This window comes from Xylocopa sonorina, chromosome 8 (assembly GCF_050948175.1).
Source record: "Xylocopa sonorina isolate GNS202 chromosome 8, iyXylSono1_principal, whole genome shotgun sequence".
NCBI lineage: Eukaryota > Metazoa > Arthropoda > Insecta > Hymenoptera > Apidae > Xylocopa > Xylocopa sonorina.
The window spans coordinates 13,042,712-13,061,128 of record NC_135200.1 but is presented as its reverse complement, the minus strand read 5'-3'; the positions used below and the strand labels follow the sequence as shown (position 1 = coordinate 13,061,128).

The 18,417-nt window shown below is 48.6% G+C and overlaps 2 protein-coding genes across 4 annotated transcripts in view; both read right to left on the bottom strand.

Annotated features, from left to right (window-relative positions):
* LOC143426548 (uncharacterized) overlaps positions 1-14,098 on the bottom strand; it is a 70,290-nt gene extending 56,192 nt beyond the window's left edge. The window contains exons 1-2 of one of the 2 annotated variants that reach the window (XM_076900116.1): positions 14,088-14,098; positions 10,544-10,649 (exon numbers count right to left, since the gene is read on the bottom strand). In XM_076900116.1, the coding sequence (XP_076756231.1) occupies positions 10,544-10,569 (26 nt within the window). In that variant the 5' untranslated portion in view covers positions 10,570-10,649; positions 14,088-14,098. Of the gene's footprint in view, positions 1-10,543; positions 11,071-11,247; positions 11,364-14,087 lie in introns of those variants that run through there. The other variant, XM_076900113.1, reaches the window with a different exon arrangement.
* Positions 14,099-15,177: 1,079 nt separating this feature from the next.
* LOC143425853 (uncharacterized) lies at positions 15,178-16,702 on the bottom strand. Of its 2 annotated transcripts, none has more exons than XM_076898896.1 (2): positions 16,441-16,702; positions 15,178-16,171 (listed from the first exon to the last, which is right to left on the bottom strand). In XM_076898896.1, exons 1-2 carry the CDS (start codon positions 16,636-16,638, stop codon positions 15,341-15,343), a joined length of 1,029 nt encoding a protein of 342 aa, XP_076755011.1. In that variant the 5' UTR covers positions 16,639-16,702; the 3' UTR covers positions 15,178-15,340. The 2 variants fall into 2 exon arrangements, with proteins under 2 accessions (XP_076755011.1, XP_076755012.1); XM_076898897.1 differs by having other exon boundaries at positions 15,178-16,191; positions 16,441-16,608.
* Positions 16,703-18,417: the final 1,715 nt, after the last annotated feature.

Sequence of the window (18,417 nt, the reverse complement as noted above, 5' to 3'; positions counted from 1 at the left end):
AACGTCCAACAGCGTGAAGTAACGTCGAGGGCATCGTCGCCGTTACTCCATCGAGCTCGCCCCTCGGATAAGGACCGAATTAACGAGAGATCGAACGGCGACGCGGGCAGCGAATTTCAATGAAACGCTAATAAGCGCGCGGTGGTATATCATGCGTAAGTAGCTTCTGCCGTGTCGCGCGTGTGCGATCCCGCGGATCGTCGAGTTGTAAAACCCACCCTCATTTGAATACGCCTATAAATCCGTGGAGAGGAGGGGAGGAGAGGGTTGCATCGCGATTTCCGCGGCGCTGTAGCCGCGTGACGAATAAACGTAAATCGGCTGCGAATCTCGAAGGCCAGGGGTTCCGGCAAATGAGGAGGAAGACGCGCGGAGGATGTTCCAAGATGGTTGTCGAGGCACGCTCCGCGAGAGAATCCACGCATTTAAATTGCAGATGTTCCCGCGGCTCGCGAAACCGGCGATCTCGGATGACTTCCGCAGGGGAACGAGGCGTTTCGGATCTCTGGGACGTCGATCACGTAAGGGGAACGTGGAAAGGGAGAACTATGGGAGGTCATCAGACGTCCGTCGTTTCGACGCTCGTCTGAACCAGTGACTGATCGGTTCCTACGTGTTTATCGCGTTTATACGATAATGGATATCGCGTGCAATGGAATGCGAAGGCGGAGATGAAACGAGACGTAGACGTTTCGTGACCGCGATTTTTACGCTGCTTTTTCCGTGACGCGTACTGTTACCTATAGAAAGTGAATTTCCAAGCGTCTTGTGCTCGTTTCCATGAAATTGAACGTCGTTTCCCATTGTCCGTGGAACGGGAAATGAGAACAGAGGGAGCAATGTAAGTCGATATCGGAGAAGAAATCTGGATGTCGCGTTTCCACCAGGGGAACGACGAACTTCGACGAACGTTTGCCAATGAGACGAGGGAACGTTCCCTCGTTTACAATCTTTTCCACGAACACAGCTCTCAGCGATCCAAGAACAACCCTCGAGGAGTTTTTCGTTCTATTCGGTCGAGCGTTCGCGTGTTCGCGATGGGTTTGCAGAAGACCGCCTACGGGGTTGCCGCTCGGCAAGCGAAACCTGAAAACTGCGCTGGCCAGCTTCGCTTTCGAGTCGAATCGATCGATACGTCGATATTTCGCCCAGCCGCGTCCCTTCTCTGCCATTCGTGACCCTTTGCTGCCTTTTCTACTCTTCACGCTGCCGTTACAAAGAAATACAAGTAAATAACCTCGAGAAATCGAATGAAACTGAGATTGGCGGAAAGTCGACGTCGAACTCGACTATAGAATTTAATTTTCCCGTGTAGCTTAACGCGAATGGAAGCAAACGAGCAAGCCGTAGAACGCGGACCCATCGATTGGCCTGGATATGTCGGTGAAATGAGAAAAAGTTCGCGGGGACAGTGTTCCGCACGAGTGTCACGAAAACTGACGCAGGTAGGGTGGCTAATGCCGTGAGTAATCAAAAAGAAAGAGGGTGAAACGACGCGACGCGGCGCTCGGCATGTCGGCGTGTGTTCCGCTAGATGGATTCTGTAATCTATATCAACAAAAGGAGACCCGAGGGTATAAACGTCCTTACGACTATCAAAACTCTATGACGACGCAATTTATCCTCTTTATCATCCCTTGTTACGGACCCTCCGGAGGGACCACGCTAATCGAAGACGTATTTCTTCGCGGCAGCGCTACCCTGTTCGGCTACCGTGAAATAAAACGATACCCGCAGATACCAAGTTATCGTGTTACGGTGGAAACTAGTCCTTTCACGAGCATCGGTGCACGTGGGAAATTGCAATCTATAGGTTTCATCGTTTCCAGTGCAGCCTTCTGATTTTCAGCTTTTCCATTTCGTACGCGTATCTGTATCGTTTTTCGCAGTACACTGGTCGTTGGACTCCATCGTTAACGTATCTTCCATTTTCCGTTTAAATCTAACAAGAAGAAACTTCCCCGAATCGAAACATTCGTAACGTCCAGTGAATCGATTGGTCTCGTCAGAGAACGAGAAGAAATCGCTGGTACTTGGAAGGGAGGCATTCGTGTAAGCTGCTCGCAGGATTCGTACGAGTAACGGCGCGAACGAGGCCGCTGAGAATCAATAAACGCGAGACCCGCTCGACCCTGAAATTAATCGATCCGATATCGAGATATCGCCGCCTCGTCGATTGGCTTCCGATGGGCGCGCGCTTAAACGGAGGAAAGAAACGAAGCCGATGAACCACCTCGAGCGGAGAGAAGGACGGTCCAGGCGGGGACACGAGTAGGTAGAAGGATACTTTAAAGGCCATTCGAGGCGCAAAGACTGAGGTAGCCGCAGGTGGTAAACCAATCAGCCGCTAGCGCATCACACGTGCATTTATGTTGCACTTATGCCACACGGCCTAATGCGTCTATGCTATATATATAAAATACTCAGGTATTTACCAGCGAGTCCACCGATCGCATCGTTCCCTCTGCCACCGATTTCTACCCCTCCCCGTTGTCGCACCCCCTTCTACTTCATCCCCAGTTTCTTTCCGCGATCGCCACTCGGGTAAATGCACGCTTGCTGGCCTCCGTGGCGTCAAAAACCGTATCGTGGAACCCTCGCTCGAGGGTTATTAATCGACGCGTTACTATTTTCATTGCTTCCGGCCGCGACTACGCCTCGTTAGCCCTTACGCTGGCGTTAATTAAATTTCGAGGCTCGCCGCGCGCGCGTTCCGTTGAACGCGTGGGAATAGAACGGGCGAGTTCGTCGGAAATATTGGCTCGAAAAAATGTTCGACGCGTCTCTTATTTTAAGCCGCGTAAACGGGAGATTCGAAACGGAACGAAATATCGTACAGTACGATACTTGGCTGGCGACCGATACGCGTCCACCCCGGTTGCTTTAACGAGAGAGGTTTCGTAATTCGCCGGATCGTTAAACGGTTGCGCGCGGAGAGCACCGTTTCGGGGATCGGATCGTTAAACGTGCCCGAGGCCACTGTTCCCGCAGGGTAAACGGCGGCCGAACGCAGTGAAAACGGCTAATAGAAACGGGGAGGAACAAAGCGACCGGGTAGCGTTCGTAAAATCGGGCACGATCTCGTGCCGCGGCCAAGAACCCGCTCGCCCAACTTGCTACAGCTCTCTTTAAAAAAGAAACGCCTCGAAACGAATCTTTTCCACTTTTCACGGTTCGTTTGCACGCTTTCGACGCTGCGCGAGCATGCATCGCCTCTGATCCTAATTAATAGCTTCGGCTAACGTCGCTTGACGGACATCGCTATTAATCCCAACGAGCGATCATCGAGTTAAACGATCGGAATTACGGATAAACGAGACCGTTTTCTCGCGTATTTTATCTCGTTTCTTAAGAGAGACAGAAACATGAAGATATCTATTTATGTAATTTGTTTGTCAAGTATGAAATGTGGCCTGGTGATCCGTGTAAGAGGAGTTACGGGTTTTGGAGCGCCCTATAGACGACGAGCCTGCAGGTCGAATGAAAAGAGTAGAGGAGGAGACGGGTCGAGCAAAAAGAAAGTCCTGCAGAACGAGTCTCGCACGATTGATCTCGCCGAAACGCGACTGCTCGAAACACGGGCTTGCCCTAATCGCCTCCTAGTCCAGCATCAGGACTCTACCGAGAGACAAAGCCTGCGGTGATCCTGCCTCGATCGGCTGGTAATTACCTGCGAGCTGAAAACTTCCAACACAGCCCGTGCTGCCTTTCTCTACCTGCCTCGATTTTTACGAGCCCTTTAATCATTTCGAATTTCGAATTCGAGCGCCTGGGTCTCGTATCAATCGGTACGAGGCGAGTCGACTCGATCGATCGGCTGGGTAGCTAACGGGAACGGGCAAATGTGCGTTACGTAAATTTAAATGAGAGCCGTCCAGCGCCTCGATGCAGGTATATGGAGCAGCGCAGCGAGTTAACCGAGTCACGAAAGATGTGACTCGAACTCGGCACATTAGCCGATGGATTGAATAGCGTTGCGTAACTCCGCGTACGAGTCACGTCGCGAAAAAAGGAACCTCTTTGCGACACTCTGTTGCGAAAGTTTCGAGAACCGATGCGACTCCAATTTCCAGTTATGCGCATCTTCAAACGATATTCACGTAACGCACGCTTTCGTTCGCGCGAATGGCTGCCAAATGCGAAACCGATTGTTTCGCGAGTTCCACTGATTAACCGGTTCACGTTTGCATAGATCGATATTGGTCGTCGAACCGCGCCTTAACCAACATTTCGTCGCTCGGTACATCGATCACAGGAAAGCCAGACCCCTGGCCAGCGACGCGTGATTCCCAATTTAGTTCCGACGTCGATTCAAGATCCGACGAGGCCAAACAAAGATCGACCTTTGGAGCGTGGAAAGAAATCAATTCGTATTGATTGACGTCATCGCGAAATTTCACCGTTTCCACGTTCGCCGCATTCCTGCACACGCGGCCGCGCTGGTAGCGAGGATAGCGGCTGAATACCGTCGAAATTGCAGCGAAAGAAATCTGCGGGACCTTCGAAACGTTCGCTCGTGGCTGAACATTTCAATGGGCCCCCCATTTTCCGGCTGTTTCGTTCATCGAAGTGGCCGTCGAAAACGAAATATCATCAAAACGCGAGGCGCGTGTGAAAGATTTCAACGGAAAAATACCGAAAAGAATACATAGAAATACGCCGTTTAAACTGTGGCTGGTATTATTCGTAAAAAAAAAAAATGGTGGCGGATGGAGAAGCGTGAGCGATCGTTCCAGTGTGTCAAGGCTGGACTCTTCAACGTGACCGCGCTCGTGCAGGGATTCGGCGGCTCTGAAATCCGCTTAAACGCTCGAAACATCGTCGGATTCCCGGCTGTGCACAGCTACGTGTACACACGCACACACGCGGCAGCTTACAAGCAACGGACGTTCGATAAGAGTTTTCAACGTGGACGCTGAAATCGCGACTCGTCACGGATCATCGGAGCCGTACGATGGACGAAAAAGGAGAAGCAGGAAGTCCTGCCGGCGCTCTCGCGTCGAAATGGTTATTCCGCGACGACGTAATTTCGCGACACGGCTTTTTCACCCCGATGGATACGCGGACGTAACCTAAACGGGTAACCGCGTAATCTTATATTACTCGACTCTCTGAGAGTCGAGCCCATCGAGGATCCGACGTTTATCGTAAATATTTACGGAACACGACGCAGTCGCTGAGGGCTTCCATCCTTGCGTTTCTCGTTAGCTCGGTTTGGTCGCGAGGAAAACGCACGCGTATCGAACGGAAGGCTTCGAGCACGACCAACGATTATTCGATCGCGAAACAATCTAATCACGGCGAACGTGCCGCGCAACCGCCGGGGATCAACCTATCCGCGTCGATTGTAATTCGATGGAGGACGAGCTGGCTGGAACGCAATCGATATCGAATACAACGTAATCCTTTAATGAACCATTTCCTTGCTACCTTCCGCGAGCAGACGTATCCCATTAGCGTCCTATCGGATTCAACCGTCGAATTATGAATATACCCGCCGGTCATCCGCGATCCCAATATACATTGGTGCGTACAATGCGACGCGACGCAGAGTCAATTAATATAACCAGAGGCAAGGATCGAACTGGTTGGCTTATGCCAATTTCGTCGCTCTGATTCTAACGCTGAGAGCGTTCTAACCATGGTAAGAGTGAAATTATCGCGGAATCTGTGAAAACGGTCGGACGAATACGCGGCATAGAATCGATATGGAAGGAGGGATTACTGGAAAGTTTCCTCGAACAATGGAACGATTCTCAGTCGGAGGACAGAGGCAACGGAAGCCCCAGGCGCTAAGTCATTACGTAAAAGTTCCACGCGGCGGTTCCCATTGTCAATAAGGTGTATCAAAGCGATACGGCTGGCCCAGTTACGCCTCCGTTCGCAAATTACGCTCGCGCGATCGGAGGGCTCGCTCGACTGCTCGACTACCGGTCACCCCGTCGCGAGACGCCCTCGAATCGAGCTGTTACTCCTTTTTATTCGCGGACGACCCCGTCCTCCGCCGGATTTTCCGCTCCGCGAACCGTCCGATCCGTCCTCGTCGCATTGTTCGCTGCTCATCGACTACGGCCACACCGACAGAGAAACGATTCTTGATCCGTGCTGTTCGTCCCGAAACTTCTTCTGCCTCGACGATCTCGATACGTCGATCGATTTGTCGAGAACTTTCAACTCGCTTCTACCGTCCGACTGAGAACGAAGTTTCATCACCAATAGTGATGATTCACTGGTCAAATATGCAATTTTTTTCGGATCGAAGTCCACCATGTCGAACCAACAACAAGGCACAGTGACCCTAATCTTATTCCTAAAAATCATAATTCCTGGACACTTCGAATTAGTTTTCTTGTTATCGTTCCTTCAAATACAGCGTGAAAGTAATGAAACGTGGGTCGCGTTAGAGGCCACAGTTCAGATCGTTGCGCGTCGTGCAACGTCGGTGGGACTCTTTCCGGGCCGGTTAGGCAACACCCAAACGCGATTGCAAATGCACCCGAAGATACGATTGTTTTCGGGTCCGACTTTGCACGAGCGATCTCCTGCTACGTGATCTCTCTGCCAACAGGTTCCCCAGCGCAGTTGAATCACTCGTGACTCACGCACGAATTCGTAACGCGAGCCTCGCCTCTGAAAGAGGGATAACGCTTGCGTGCAATAACCACGGAAACAATGTTATATCTGCCCTTATCCAGCCCGTATCGCCACGAAACGGGTACGATTTTAATATGGCGTGACCGCACGTTCAGCTACGATTTTATTTCGCACGCCACGGATTTAAATACTATCCGTGCCTCGGATTGTATACAGCCTGGTGAAGTCCGCGTGCCTGGTGAGACTCGTAAAAAAGGCGCGAGGGTGACGGCCAGGTTAATCCGATCCTCGAACAGATCGAGATGAACGCGACGCGTTTCAAAGATTTCACGTTGATCACGCACAATGCCGTGGTAATTACAGGCCGTACGAGAGAATAATAGGAACGGAATGGTGTTGCGGTGACGGCGATCGTCGCGCGCAGTCAGAAGAACAAACTCGCGCGATTCGACGACGACCGGTTGTTGAAAAGGCGACTCGAGCTCGCGAGGCGCGCAATCTCTTCTCGGAAGCTATTCCGTAACGCCTTAAAAACGGAGTAAGCCTCCGATGGAACGCTTGTCGTCGGTGTCTATATCCCACGTGCCCGCCCCACGTATACACAGGCTGGCTCGCATAACTTTATCAGACGCGAACGTTCCTTCTGTGCTCGCGTAAAAAGATCTCGTTGCCTATCGAAAAATCGCGCTACCCATCCACCATGGCAGGCGACGCCAAAGGTTAAACGAATGGTATATTTTTTAACGCGTCGTTAATCAGTTCTTTGGGCCAGCGGCTGGCTGATGACCTGGACCATGTTTGGCCGTGCCATTAATTTAAGAGGTAGTGGTTATTTGAATTTCAATACCGCAAAATGGTGGTGTACACCCTTTGATGTTTGCGTTCCCGATGTTACTGTTCAAAAATAAGCCTGTATAATTCCCGTGCGAACTGTTTAACGACCAGCGGAGCCAGTAACGGGCTCGCAGTAAAATATGATACACGGCGAAGCGTTCAAAGTAACGCGCAATAACTTACGCGGTTATGGCCCTTAACTCTATTTCATCGCGCCGCGTGGAAATGGTTAGATTAATGAGATTTCGCTGAAACCGCTTCCACGTCATTAGAATGACTCGAGATTAACGGGCTAAACAACGGTCTTGGTGATCCCTCACGGACCGTTCCGGGTTCCGCTTCGCGGGACTTCACCTTTTACCAAGGGAAAACGAGCCGTTCGTTTGCCCAAGCATAATTAACTCCGTGAAACAACAACTACTCGAACCAGAGATTAGAAAAAAGAAAATGTTCAACCAGAGTCGACTGGTTAATTCAGTCCGAGAACGAGTCGAATCTCAATTCGAAGACGCTAAGCGGAAAGTGGCGGCGCTCGCCTCGCTCGTTTTCTAACCACCGCATCCGTTAACCAAGAAATCATTCTCCAGCCTCTCCCGTCAAAGTTCGAAAGTAAGAATAGATTCCACGCGAATTGTTACGAAAGAGTTCCGTCGAGGCTGCAGCGCCGCTTTTGACCGTCGACGAGAACTCGTTCGAAGAATGAAATTAGACAGGAACAGGTGTTTCGCATGGAAAAATATGCAATTAGTTTCGATCAGTTAAGAGTTAACGAAGAAACTCGGCTGTGCCTCTCTCGGTTTACTCTTCGAGAGAAAGGAAGACGGAGAGGGAGAGAGAGAGAGAGAAATCAGCTTTCTGCAATTAATCGCATCAAGGACGACTTTCCTAGGCCTGAAGAGACGTCGAGGGGAAATTCATCGAATCGAGTCGAGCCGCCGGGGAGACACAATACCCGGTTGATCCTCCTAATTGAAATGCTTTAATTAGAGCCTCGCTCGAAGAGAGGTCGGAAAGAATGGCGAGGGATCGAGGAAAAGCCCGTGAAACGGAGGAGGACCGAGAGAGTTGTGTCACGAGCACCATCGACGCTTCGTTTACGTAAAACGGGGAAAAAGAAAGTGCGTTCTCAGGCGTGGCACGAAACAGATTCTACAATGACGCGGACTACCGCTTTAATTTTCATTTATCACCTTGTTCAGCGTCGAGTACGAGGCGAGAATAGATCGAGCGGTTTCCTTCTAATTAATTCAAGAAGCGTACGCGTAATTCGTCGATTATAATACGCATGGAGCTATTCGAGCGCTATATTTTCAAAGAATCCCACCTAATTAACTCTCCTACGGTCCTCTCTCGCTACACACAGTCTATTGTTTCTCTCGCCTCAATTTCGCAGGACGATCGAGCAGAGGTTCTCGCTCCGATTTTCGAGTTAAAAGTGACAAATATAGATACAATGGTACGGGCCTGCCCAGCCACATTTGATACGACATTTCGTAAGCTCCTCCCTTTTGTGGTTCTCTACGAGGTCTCTCGGCGAGTCGACGTTCACCGATTCAACGATCGCTATCGGTACCGCTCTGTATTCTCATCCGACATTTTTCCCCGCTTTCTATTCCCTTTTTCGGGGAGAGCCCCACTTTCGGATCGGTCGCGATAACCGGCCTCTTTCGTATGCAAAGACCCGACCGTGATACTGTTATTGTTTCTAAACGAATGCTCGACAAACGGAACGCTTGAGAGAGTTCGATCCCCCGCGTCGGATGGCGGGCTACCGAGAATTGGATAAATTCGAACGAGGATGGGCGGACGATCGGTGGATCGGCTCGAAATGGCGGGTAGCTCAGCCGGCGACCGCGGTGGCAGTTTCCAAATTAGCATTTCAATTTGTCCGCGCGCAGGTGTTCGAACGGCAGGCGACAACGGCCACGACGTACGACGGAGTCGCGTCGAGACGTCAGCCACCGAGCACCTGACATTTTCGATGCGAAGCCTCCGGTAGGATATAACAGACGCAGCATTTACATAGTCGCTTGTACAATCGCTCTGTCTACTATATAGATATCTTATCTGGCTCTCGGGGCCGATAAACGAACGCTACCTTTCGGTCCACGATGCAAATCGATCACTGAAACGACGCGCTGGGAAAACGAACTCTTTTTACCGTCGAAAAAAATGACGGGACCGCGTAACGGAAGCTCGCGCATGTACGGATTACGATTCGAGGCGAATCTTCGGGGTTTCGCTAACGAACGTACATACGTACGCGTGCATACCCGTGTAATTGGCTTGCGATTGTAATCCGGCTACCTGTAAATTTATCAATAGTACGCGTAGCTCGCGAGCAGATGGCGGAGTTAATCTCGCGATTAAACGGGGTTTACTGCCGCGCTCGATGCTTGGCCCGAGTGAACGGGACGCACGTATATATGTACTTTCGAAACGTTCGCATTAATCGTTTGTCAGTGCTCGTCTTTTTTTTTTTCTTCTTTCAAGACATCGAAGACAACGAATGCAAATAATTCGGTCGATACGCGGCGCAATATCGTCGACGATCCTTCCAGGACACTTGGCGTCGCGCCATTGCAACATTGTTCACGCGATCGAGCGACGAGGAACCGTCGTGAAAATAGTGTGCCGTGATGTTACGGGAGCGATGCAAATATCAACGATACCACCTACGGACATTCTTGGCAAATGAGGTGTCTTATTTATAAAGCGCGAAAGATTGCGCGTCCGAGACGGAGCAGAACGACGCTCCTGAAACAATGTTCTTTTCCATCGCGTGTAATATGTAGCGTCGCGCCTTCGGTGACACGTTCGTGGGGATTTTTCTTGTCGTCGTCGTCGTCGCGAGCAACGCGTCCGCGCAAGATACGAATACGAGATTAACGGAGAGATTCCGGGAAAACAGGCCGTAACGGATCGCCTGGGGACCATCCCATTTACATCTGTTCCGGACGTTAACACGTCGTAACTTTTCAGTAGTCTCCGAACGAACGGGGCTCGTTACGTTACTTGTTAAAACGGGCGAGACGTACAGATTTTTCTTACCACGCGTACTGTTATCGTTAACCGTACCAGATGACGCACAGCGTAACCCACAAGATGGACTTACCTCAGTGCGCGTTGTGTGGTCTTCATTTCTGGCTGTTTCTCCGCAAATTCTTCGTGTGGCGACCCTCAGCGTCGATCCATCGATTCGTTTCGACGTTCAGCCACACGGCGCGAGGCGACCGGTGGTGGAGATGGAGGGAAAAAAAAAAAAAAGAGGGAAACGCACAAGCACAGGCACAAATACGGGCGCACTCGTGAAAAGAAAGGAGCAGAGAACACTGACGTTTAACCGTGTTTGCTTCAGACCTTAGCGATCCTAAACCGATCAATCACTGCACACTATACTTTCCCCGAGTAAATCAAGTTATATACGAAGCAGTGTCGAGTAAATTCAACGAGATTACCGATCGGTTACGCTACCGTGACTCGAAGGAGCGAGTAACAAAGACAGGAAAAACACAATATCGGGCACTCGAAGGCGATTTCGTATGATTCAACAATGGCGGGCCGATGTCTTCCGCTGATCGACGATGCGTCGTACTTGTTTCCGATCCCAAATGATCGAGATCGCGTGACGATCGTCGGGAGCTGCGAAAGAAAAAAAGAAGAAAAGAGCAGAGTTAAACGGCGTGGCGTACGGTCAGCGCTTTCGTCGAGCGTACGCGGCAGTAAGAGGCACGAATTAGATTAGTGGGACTCGCGACCAAGACGCTTGGAGGTTAGGTCGAACCCCGGAGAGAGGCACATAACCTCTGTTTCACTAACCTGGTAATCCTGCGGCTCTGGCGTCCACAACGAACTCTTCTAGACCCTCGGGATGTCCAACTTTCTCGTTCATTTTATTTTCCCAAAGTGCTCCTGAACCTCCGGCGCGCTTCGAGCTGAGCGATTGGCATAGCCAGAGTCGACGACGGTGGTCTCTCGCACGTGTTACCGATCTCGAAATTCACCGTTCGCTAACCTCTTTGGCCGTAAGATCCTTCCCGTGCACGGTCCTCGATGTCCTCCGGATATTGGCGCCGAACGAGGAGTCGAGCGTCGCGTATCGTAACGCGAGCATCACGTTCGCAGACGCGAACGTGGCTAATTCGTTTCTTCCCCTTGAAACGATCGAATATTCCGCGTTACCGATACGTACGCGTATCCTTTTATCAAACGTACAGTCTCGTTCGTGTCCGATGAAACACCAATGGCACCCTTCTCTTTTCCTTTCTCTAAATTCCGCCGTCGCGTTCACAATACAATCGCCCGGAATTTCTGTCCCGCGCGACTGGTTGCTCGAAAAGTAAATCTCGAGCGCACCGATGACGGTGTACGCGCGGAAGCGTGCCACTTAACAAATCACCGATGCGTCCTCTCCACCAGACCGGGACTGGTTTTACGCGATAAACACGCAGCGGGTCGTGTTCGCGTGAAATGAATCGGTGCGCGGAAAATCTCGCTGCTCTCGGAGGTGAGACAGGGTTACGGCACTGGGGCACACAGTATCCGGTCCCGAAAAGCCGAAAATATATCGGGATCGCGCGGCAGGTGCAAAAGGTGCCGGTTTAAAGCAGGAGCTGGCAACCTCCACTCTTGGCCAGATCCGAACCGAGAGGTCCACCGTACGAGGACTGGTTTCACGGGGCTCCCCGTGCTCGACCGGCCAGACTACTTCGTACACGGGAGAAGGAGAGGGAAACACGCTGAAAGAGTGCGTTCGGCGGAAAGACAAGGGGGCGACGCGGGGCGAGGAGCGTGCGAAGAGCGGGCTCGTGGAGTGTGGGTCCCGTTCTTCGGAGAGAGGCTCCACTACACCGAGCGCAAGGAAGTACTGTTACTTAGACAGAGCCTTCGGGGCCCACGAAGTGGTGCTGCAAAACGCGATGCATACGGTTCCGAGCCGCCTCTCGGTTGAAAAAATTCGATAGGACGCGCGATCCCGGTCACCTGGCTCCCTTTTTCCTCGTCAGCTGTCTCTTTTCTACCAGCCGGGCGTAACGCGGGACGCGTCAACCCTCGACGCGTATCGTCTCGTCGGTACAGTTGGGAATCGATTCACTCTTATCTCTTTACCTTTTCGGCAGCTAGCGCTCAAGGACGCGTTAAACTGTGTACATAGAGAGGAAGGATGCGGTGGACGCTGGTGACGTACTCGTTTCCTTTTCTTTTCTCTCACGCAGTTACGATCACAGCGACGATTGTCATTGACGAACGATCCGATATCGTCGATGTTTCGATGACCAACAGTCTGTATCTCGAAGGCCTGTTTCGATAGTAACGGTCGAACGATCCCGGAGCCCCGATGTATCGACGGATGCACAGCTGAGCGAATCGGATGATTGGCTTCGATTTACGAAATTGGTGGCAGTTGGGTGGTTGCGTTTTACAGGCGGATACGTTCACGGGTCACGCGAGCAGGATGGCCACGATCGCTAGGATACGCATCGCGTACGATGTATCGCGACGAACGTGTACGCGTGCGTGGGTTACGCAGAAACGGATCGCGTGTGTCCCCCTTCGCCCTCTGTTTACTCGTGGACACGCGAAATATCGCCGAGACGGAGATGACCGGCCCTCGCGCAGCAAAAGATCGCACTACAATTCTTTGGGCTCCAATTAAAGTTCATGTCGAACACGATGCAATGTTTTCGATGCCCTCCTGCCTCTCTATCTTTCTTATGCCGTTAAAAGTCGTACGTAAATAATAGAAAAGATATGCTCACCGCTCGGTAGTCGCGGCTCGACTGGACGACTGGTCTCCTCCGTGCTATTATCCGCCGTACTCACACCGCCGTATCAAGCGAGCCGGCGCCCTCCGGTGTACTACTACCGAAGGTGCGCCTATAGCCACCATACCTGCACGTGCTCGCGTGTAACTCTTACGATCGTACGTGTATTCGCGTGTCTGTGTGTGTGTGCGCCTGTGTGTCCTATGCACCGCGTACGTGTCGCCTCTACGTATGTACGAATACTCGTACGGGCGGGTGTAACCGGTTTCACCGATTTTTTCCCGAAAAGCACTCGCGACGGTTTGTAAAATTGTTTGCCCTTTGTCGTTTCTTGGTATGCGCGTACACCGCGTGGAAACCATATTTTAACGCTTTTCTAAGGAAACCGCGATTACACGACTATCGTTCGAACATTAAAATGTAAATTTGTTGTCGTCCAATATACCGTAGAGAGTAAAGATACTTGGAATTATTCATGTCTGGGAATAAATTTATTAAGCCAGAAGAGTGATACGAATTATAATCGAGTTGGAAATTGATGAGCAAAAATAGCGAACAGCCTGTGTACCTGTCGTTTAGTCCGTGCCGCGTAACAGGAATGAATTTTTCAAAATTCCAAACGTATAATCGTCATGCACTGGATAACGTAAGGTGACACCAAGGCAGACCACTATAGAATCAAGATACATTGTCCAGCATCGCAGTGATCAAGCTCGATCGAACGGAGCCTCGTGTCTTGTATTCCGTCAAATTTAATTCCATCTGAAACGGAATTCCGTTCTCCTATGAAAGATGCGCCATTAGACAAACGCTTTACGAAAATTGTTCCACGATCATTAAGCACCTTCGTTTCACTTTCCACAAGATTTTTTTCTCATGCCGTTTCAATTAATCACGGCACGAGCTAAGTGGCTTCGTACCGGGAATGTTAATTAAATGGAATTATACGATTCACGGACTTAATTGAATTCAAGCCTGACTTTCCCTATTGGCGCTACTTCTTTAAACGCAGAGCACAATTTTTGTTTACCTCAAAAGTGACCAACGACGCGTTGAATCTTGAATCGATTTTATCTCGATTCAGTTACCATCATACAATCAGCGAGGGTTCTAATAATTTATGACGCGCATCTGTACGCAATATTCGCAAATAAAATGAAACAACAAAGAAGGAGAATCTGAACTCTGATAATCCGATAAGATAGAATAATGAAATTGCATTTAAGCGCTATAAATCTCCGTCAAGCTCCGCGTGTTTCATCATCCTTTGAGGGTGCAGTATCAATGCGACGAAGCCTAGGGAGGCAATCTTTTGAATCGCCGTTTAATAAATTGAGTCATTAGGGGCACGAGGCAACGTGCATAACGAAAGGAATCCTTAACACTGAACAGGGACAATCTGCGAGTACAGGGTTTAGCAATAAAACTAGAGTCGGATGTATTTTTGCGCCGTATAACATGATATACGATATGTGCATAAGCATAAACGATATACTTCTTCCGTGGACTCTATGGGAGTTCTACAAGCATGGATATTTTTACATTCCTAGTATCAAATTGCAACTTATAAATCAGCGTATGCATAGTATACCTTGGATGTGTGATCTTGACTAGCAAGTTGTATTCATTTCATTCATTATTAACTGAATTCGTTTGTGAAACTGAAGTCCAGTACGGTAAAAATCATCCAAGACAGCGTCTATCTACTTTGCCCAAGCAAATTCTCGCAGTCGAAAAAATAGAACTCGTGTATGTCGATTTCTTAAATAAATACATAGAGCAGCAGAGTTGGCAAGATGGAAGGTGCTACCATCTGAAGGTTCCTTCGTACAACTAGTCAGTTGCTATCTGCTTTAGAACAGAGATTCGAATCGGTAACAGAGGCAACGCGGGAATAGTAAAAGACTACGATGTTCTCAACACGAGTGACAAAAATAAGTACTACATTATACTTTCACTGTGTTGTAAAATATGTATTTTTGTTTCGATATTTTTTACAAATAAAATGTATTATATTATCGTTTTCCATGCAAAATATTTTGTATCATAAAGATTAGTAAAACATACGAGCTACGATTAAACCTATAATTCACTTATTCTAAGTATAGTCCCTTAAGTTTCATTATTGCAACTTTAATACCCTGTCACTACATACTCAAATGTACGTGTTGAGCGGCAGCAATAATTTGACGTTTTTGTAATTCCAATTTCTGCTCTTTTAACTTCAGAATTCTCTTTTGAACCTCCAACTCACTTTGCCGCATCGCCATCTTTTCTCTGTGTCTTTCTTCTCTACTTTTCTCTGCCCCTGCAAAGTGTTTTGTCATCTCGTCGAGGAATTTCTCAAAAAGTATCGTCAGAGTTTCTTTATGATCCAACGCAGCGTTCTTATTATTCGCAGACGAGTCCGATCCTGGAGTTGGAAGAAAGTCCTCTTGTTGCTGATTGACGATAGCGATATTAGTTTGTTCCGCAGTTATATGCTTCGGTAAAATGAGCCTGCACCTCGCGGAACCAGTTGGCGAGGGAAAATCACTTTCCTCCAGATACATGTGCTTTTTCTTTTCCTTGAAGATCTCATCCAACGCCCTTTTGTGTTCCCACTGTCCGTAATGTCTCATTCTACCGGGCTTTTTCAATCGTTCGCGAAACACAAGGTTCTTGTACTTTCGCTCAAGTACTCGCCATTTGTTCTCGCATTTCTGGGGACTAAAGTGAAAACCATGTTTTCGCATCTCGATAGAAATCATTTCAAACATCTCACGCAAACTTCTAATTTGAGTCGACTGTCCTACCATCGAACGATACTTCTTATATTGACTTATAAGACACGCAGTCGCCTTGCTGGTCCACAAGTTCAAGGCTCCGATATCGGCACTGGATGGCACGGTGTTGATGGCACTTTCAAAACCGGGGAACCCATTCTCGTGTTCCTCTTCGACGTAGCCTTGGAGCGTTGGTTCCACCTTGATTTCCATCTGCGCGTCGAGGTTTTCCCCTTTTCAAGAATACATTTACATGACAAACTGTTTCAAACCCGTTTTATATTTGAACAGCGAGCAATAATCGAGAAGTGAGAAAGATATTTGAATTTCCCGCGCACAGTAAACCGAGATCCCGACTAGGCGCTGTACGGGTTTCGAAACGTACGACGCGAGCGCCAGACGTACGAGGCCGTGTAAAATCCATAATGAATAGAGGAGGGCAATAATGCGACATAACCTTGTTTGAGAACTACTTTTCTTACCTTTCTGCTCTGTAATATCGGCCATATTAACGCACTCTCGTAACGTAACCACCGTTCCAATCTCTGAGAGAAGTCCGGCACGAGTGCCAATCTCGGTCGTGCCACGATCTTGCAGGGGGCCGAAAAACCAATGGAAACTAGTTCCAAACCGGTTTGGTACTGGAACTGGTTCCGTATGCGTCGAGAACCGACGGCCATATTACCCCGTACTTTATAAACACTGAAGATACGTTAAAGGTCCGTTTAGTCCATGGAATTCCGGTGCATCGCACATGTTTCGAACACATTCAGATACGAGTAAACGGACAGTTCATGAAGTCGGACGTTACAAAATTCGTGAAAACAGCATTTCGAAACAGAAGTACAATGAATGCTTGAAAAAAAAAAATATTTGTACATTTTTATTGCAGCTCAGCAACATCCTCTTTACATTGACTTGCATGATTAAGAATACAAACTGCGCATCGAAGCATGATTTATGGGAATATTGAGGATAAAGAACCGTTGCGCGATTTACGATCTACTTTGGCCGCAAAAAAATTTCAGAAAATCAAGGTATTTGTAAGCACGTTTCGTATGGAAATAATGATCGAAGCCACATTCTAGATTTTCCGATAGCACAAATTTATTACGTTACTTGTTAGATCATGCTAAACAGTTGCGTAATAATTGTGCATTTCGTTTAATGACTCGCGAGCGTAATTCTATGAAACGATCAAGCTTAAGTTGTTTCGCAAATTTTTCACGTAATTCAAGTTCCTATATTGCTAACAATGAATTCTTTCCTGCCTACTTTTTACGGTACACGATATGCCTTGCATCATAATTCATAATTATTTTGAATTTCCCACACAATTAAAACAACCGCGCTCGTGCATACAATTAAAATACATAGGCACGACCGTAATTAAATAATTTCAAGCGTACGGAAATTCATATTGTTGTAACATTCGATCTCTTATCGATTTTCTCAAAAACTATCGAGCCTCCTTTAGGCATTATCGACCGCTGTAGTCGATACGTTCGAGAATAAACTGATGCCGACGATAGCGCGGTTACTTAATCGCCCTTAAGACATGAATCACGATATAAAAATTGGTCAATAATTTACCTCTTCGTTGAATTTCAAATTTCAATTGATCGATCGTTTCGTAAGAACTGTTATTGGCCCTGGTAACCGATAATTCGATTTATCGCAGTAACGACTGCACGCGCAGTCGATTGTTCTCGGAGCGAATATCGATTAGCAAAGTGAAATTAATTGACTGGTTGACATAGACGCGTTTAAAGACACTTTGTAATTCGTAGCGAACGTGTGGACGGGCGTTATCGTGAATCTTCGCACGCTCTGATAGCAATACCGAGACCGGAAGTGAACTATTTCGTGAACCAGCCAGGGCTATATAATCCAGTGCGTATGAAACACTAGTCTACGGTATAACGAGATAATAACACCCACACATGAGTTTCGCGTAAAAGCGCGCTGCGAACAAACATTCCATGCGGGACTGGCGCGTCACGGAATATGAGGAAACAAGCGGAGTGCTCGGGATTCCTTGTTTTAGGTCATCGTTCGTTCCGATTCTCAGATCCGTCCTGTTTTTCTCATACACATTATTATCGTTCACCGGATGCGCTTCTCCCCCTCGTTCTAAATATGCTCAACACATGTCACGTATCTTTTACTAGCTTCGTTCAACGATAAAGGATACACGGACGCAGGAAAATGTACTCGAGCTTAATCAACGGACAATTAAAATATATGAGGCGGTAATAACATCTACCGGGACGATTTGGCGGGTAGTCGCGACGAGTAGAAAAAAAAAAAAGGAGGAAGATTGAAAACCACCCCAAGCACGTATACCAACCCATTTTCGCGTTACATTTCCTGCCCTCTGGAATCGAGCGGTCGACTAGCCATAGATACGCGTGGCGTTTAACCCCTAGATCGATTTCGATGTCGACTCGTGGTGTGTA

Coding starts and splice junctions, on each gene's coding strand:
- LOC143425853 (XM_076898896.1), bottom strand. CDS start 16,638: ATGGCCGTCGGTTCTCGACGCATACGGAACCAGTTCCAGTACCAAACC. Junction 16,172..16,440: donor CGATATTACAGAGCAGAAAG/GTAAGAAAAGTA, acceptor CTCGACGCGCAG/ATGGAAATCAAGGTGGAACC.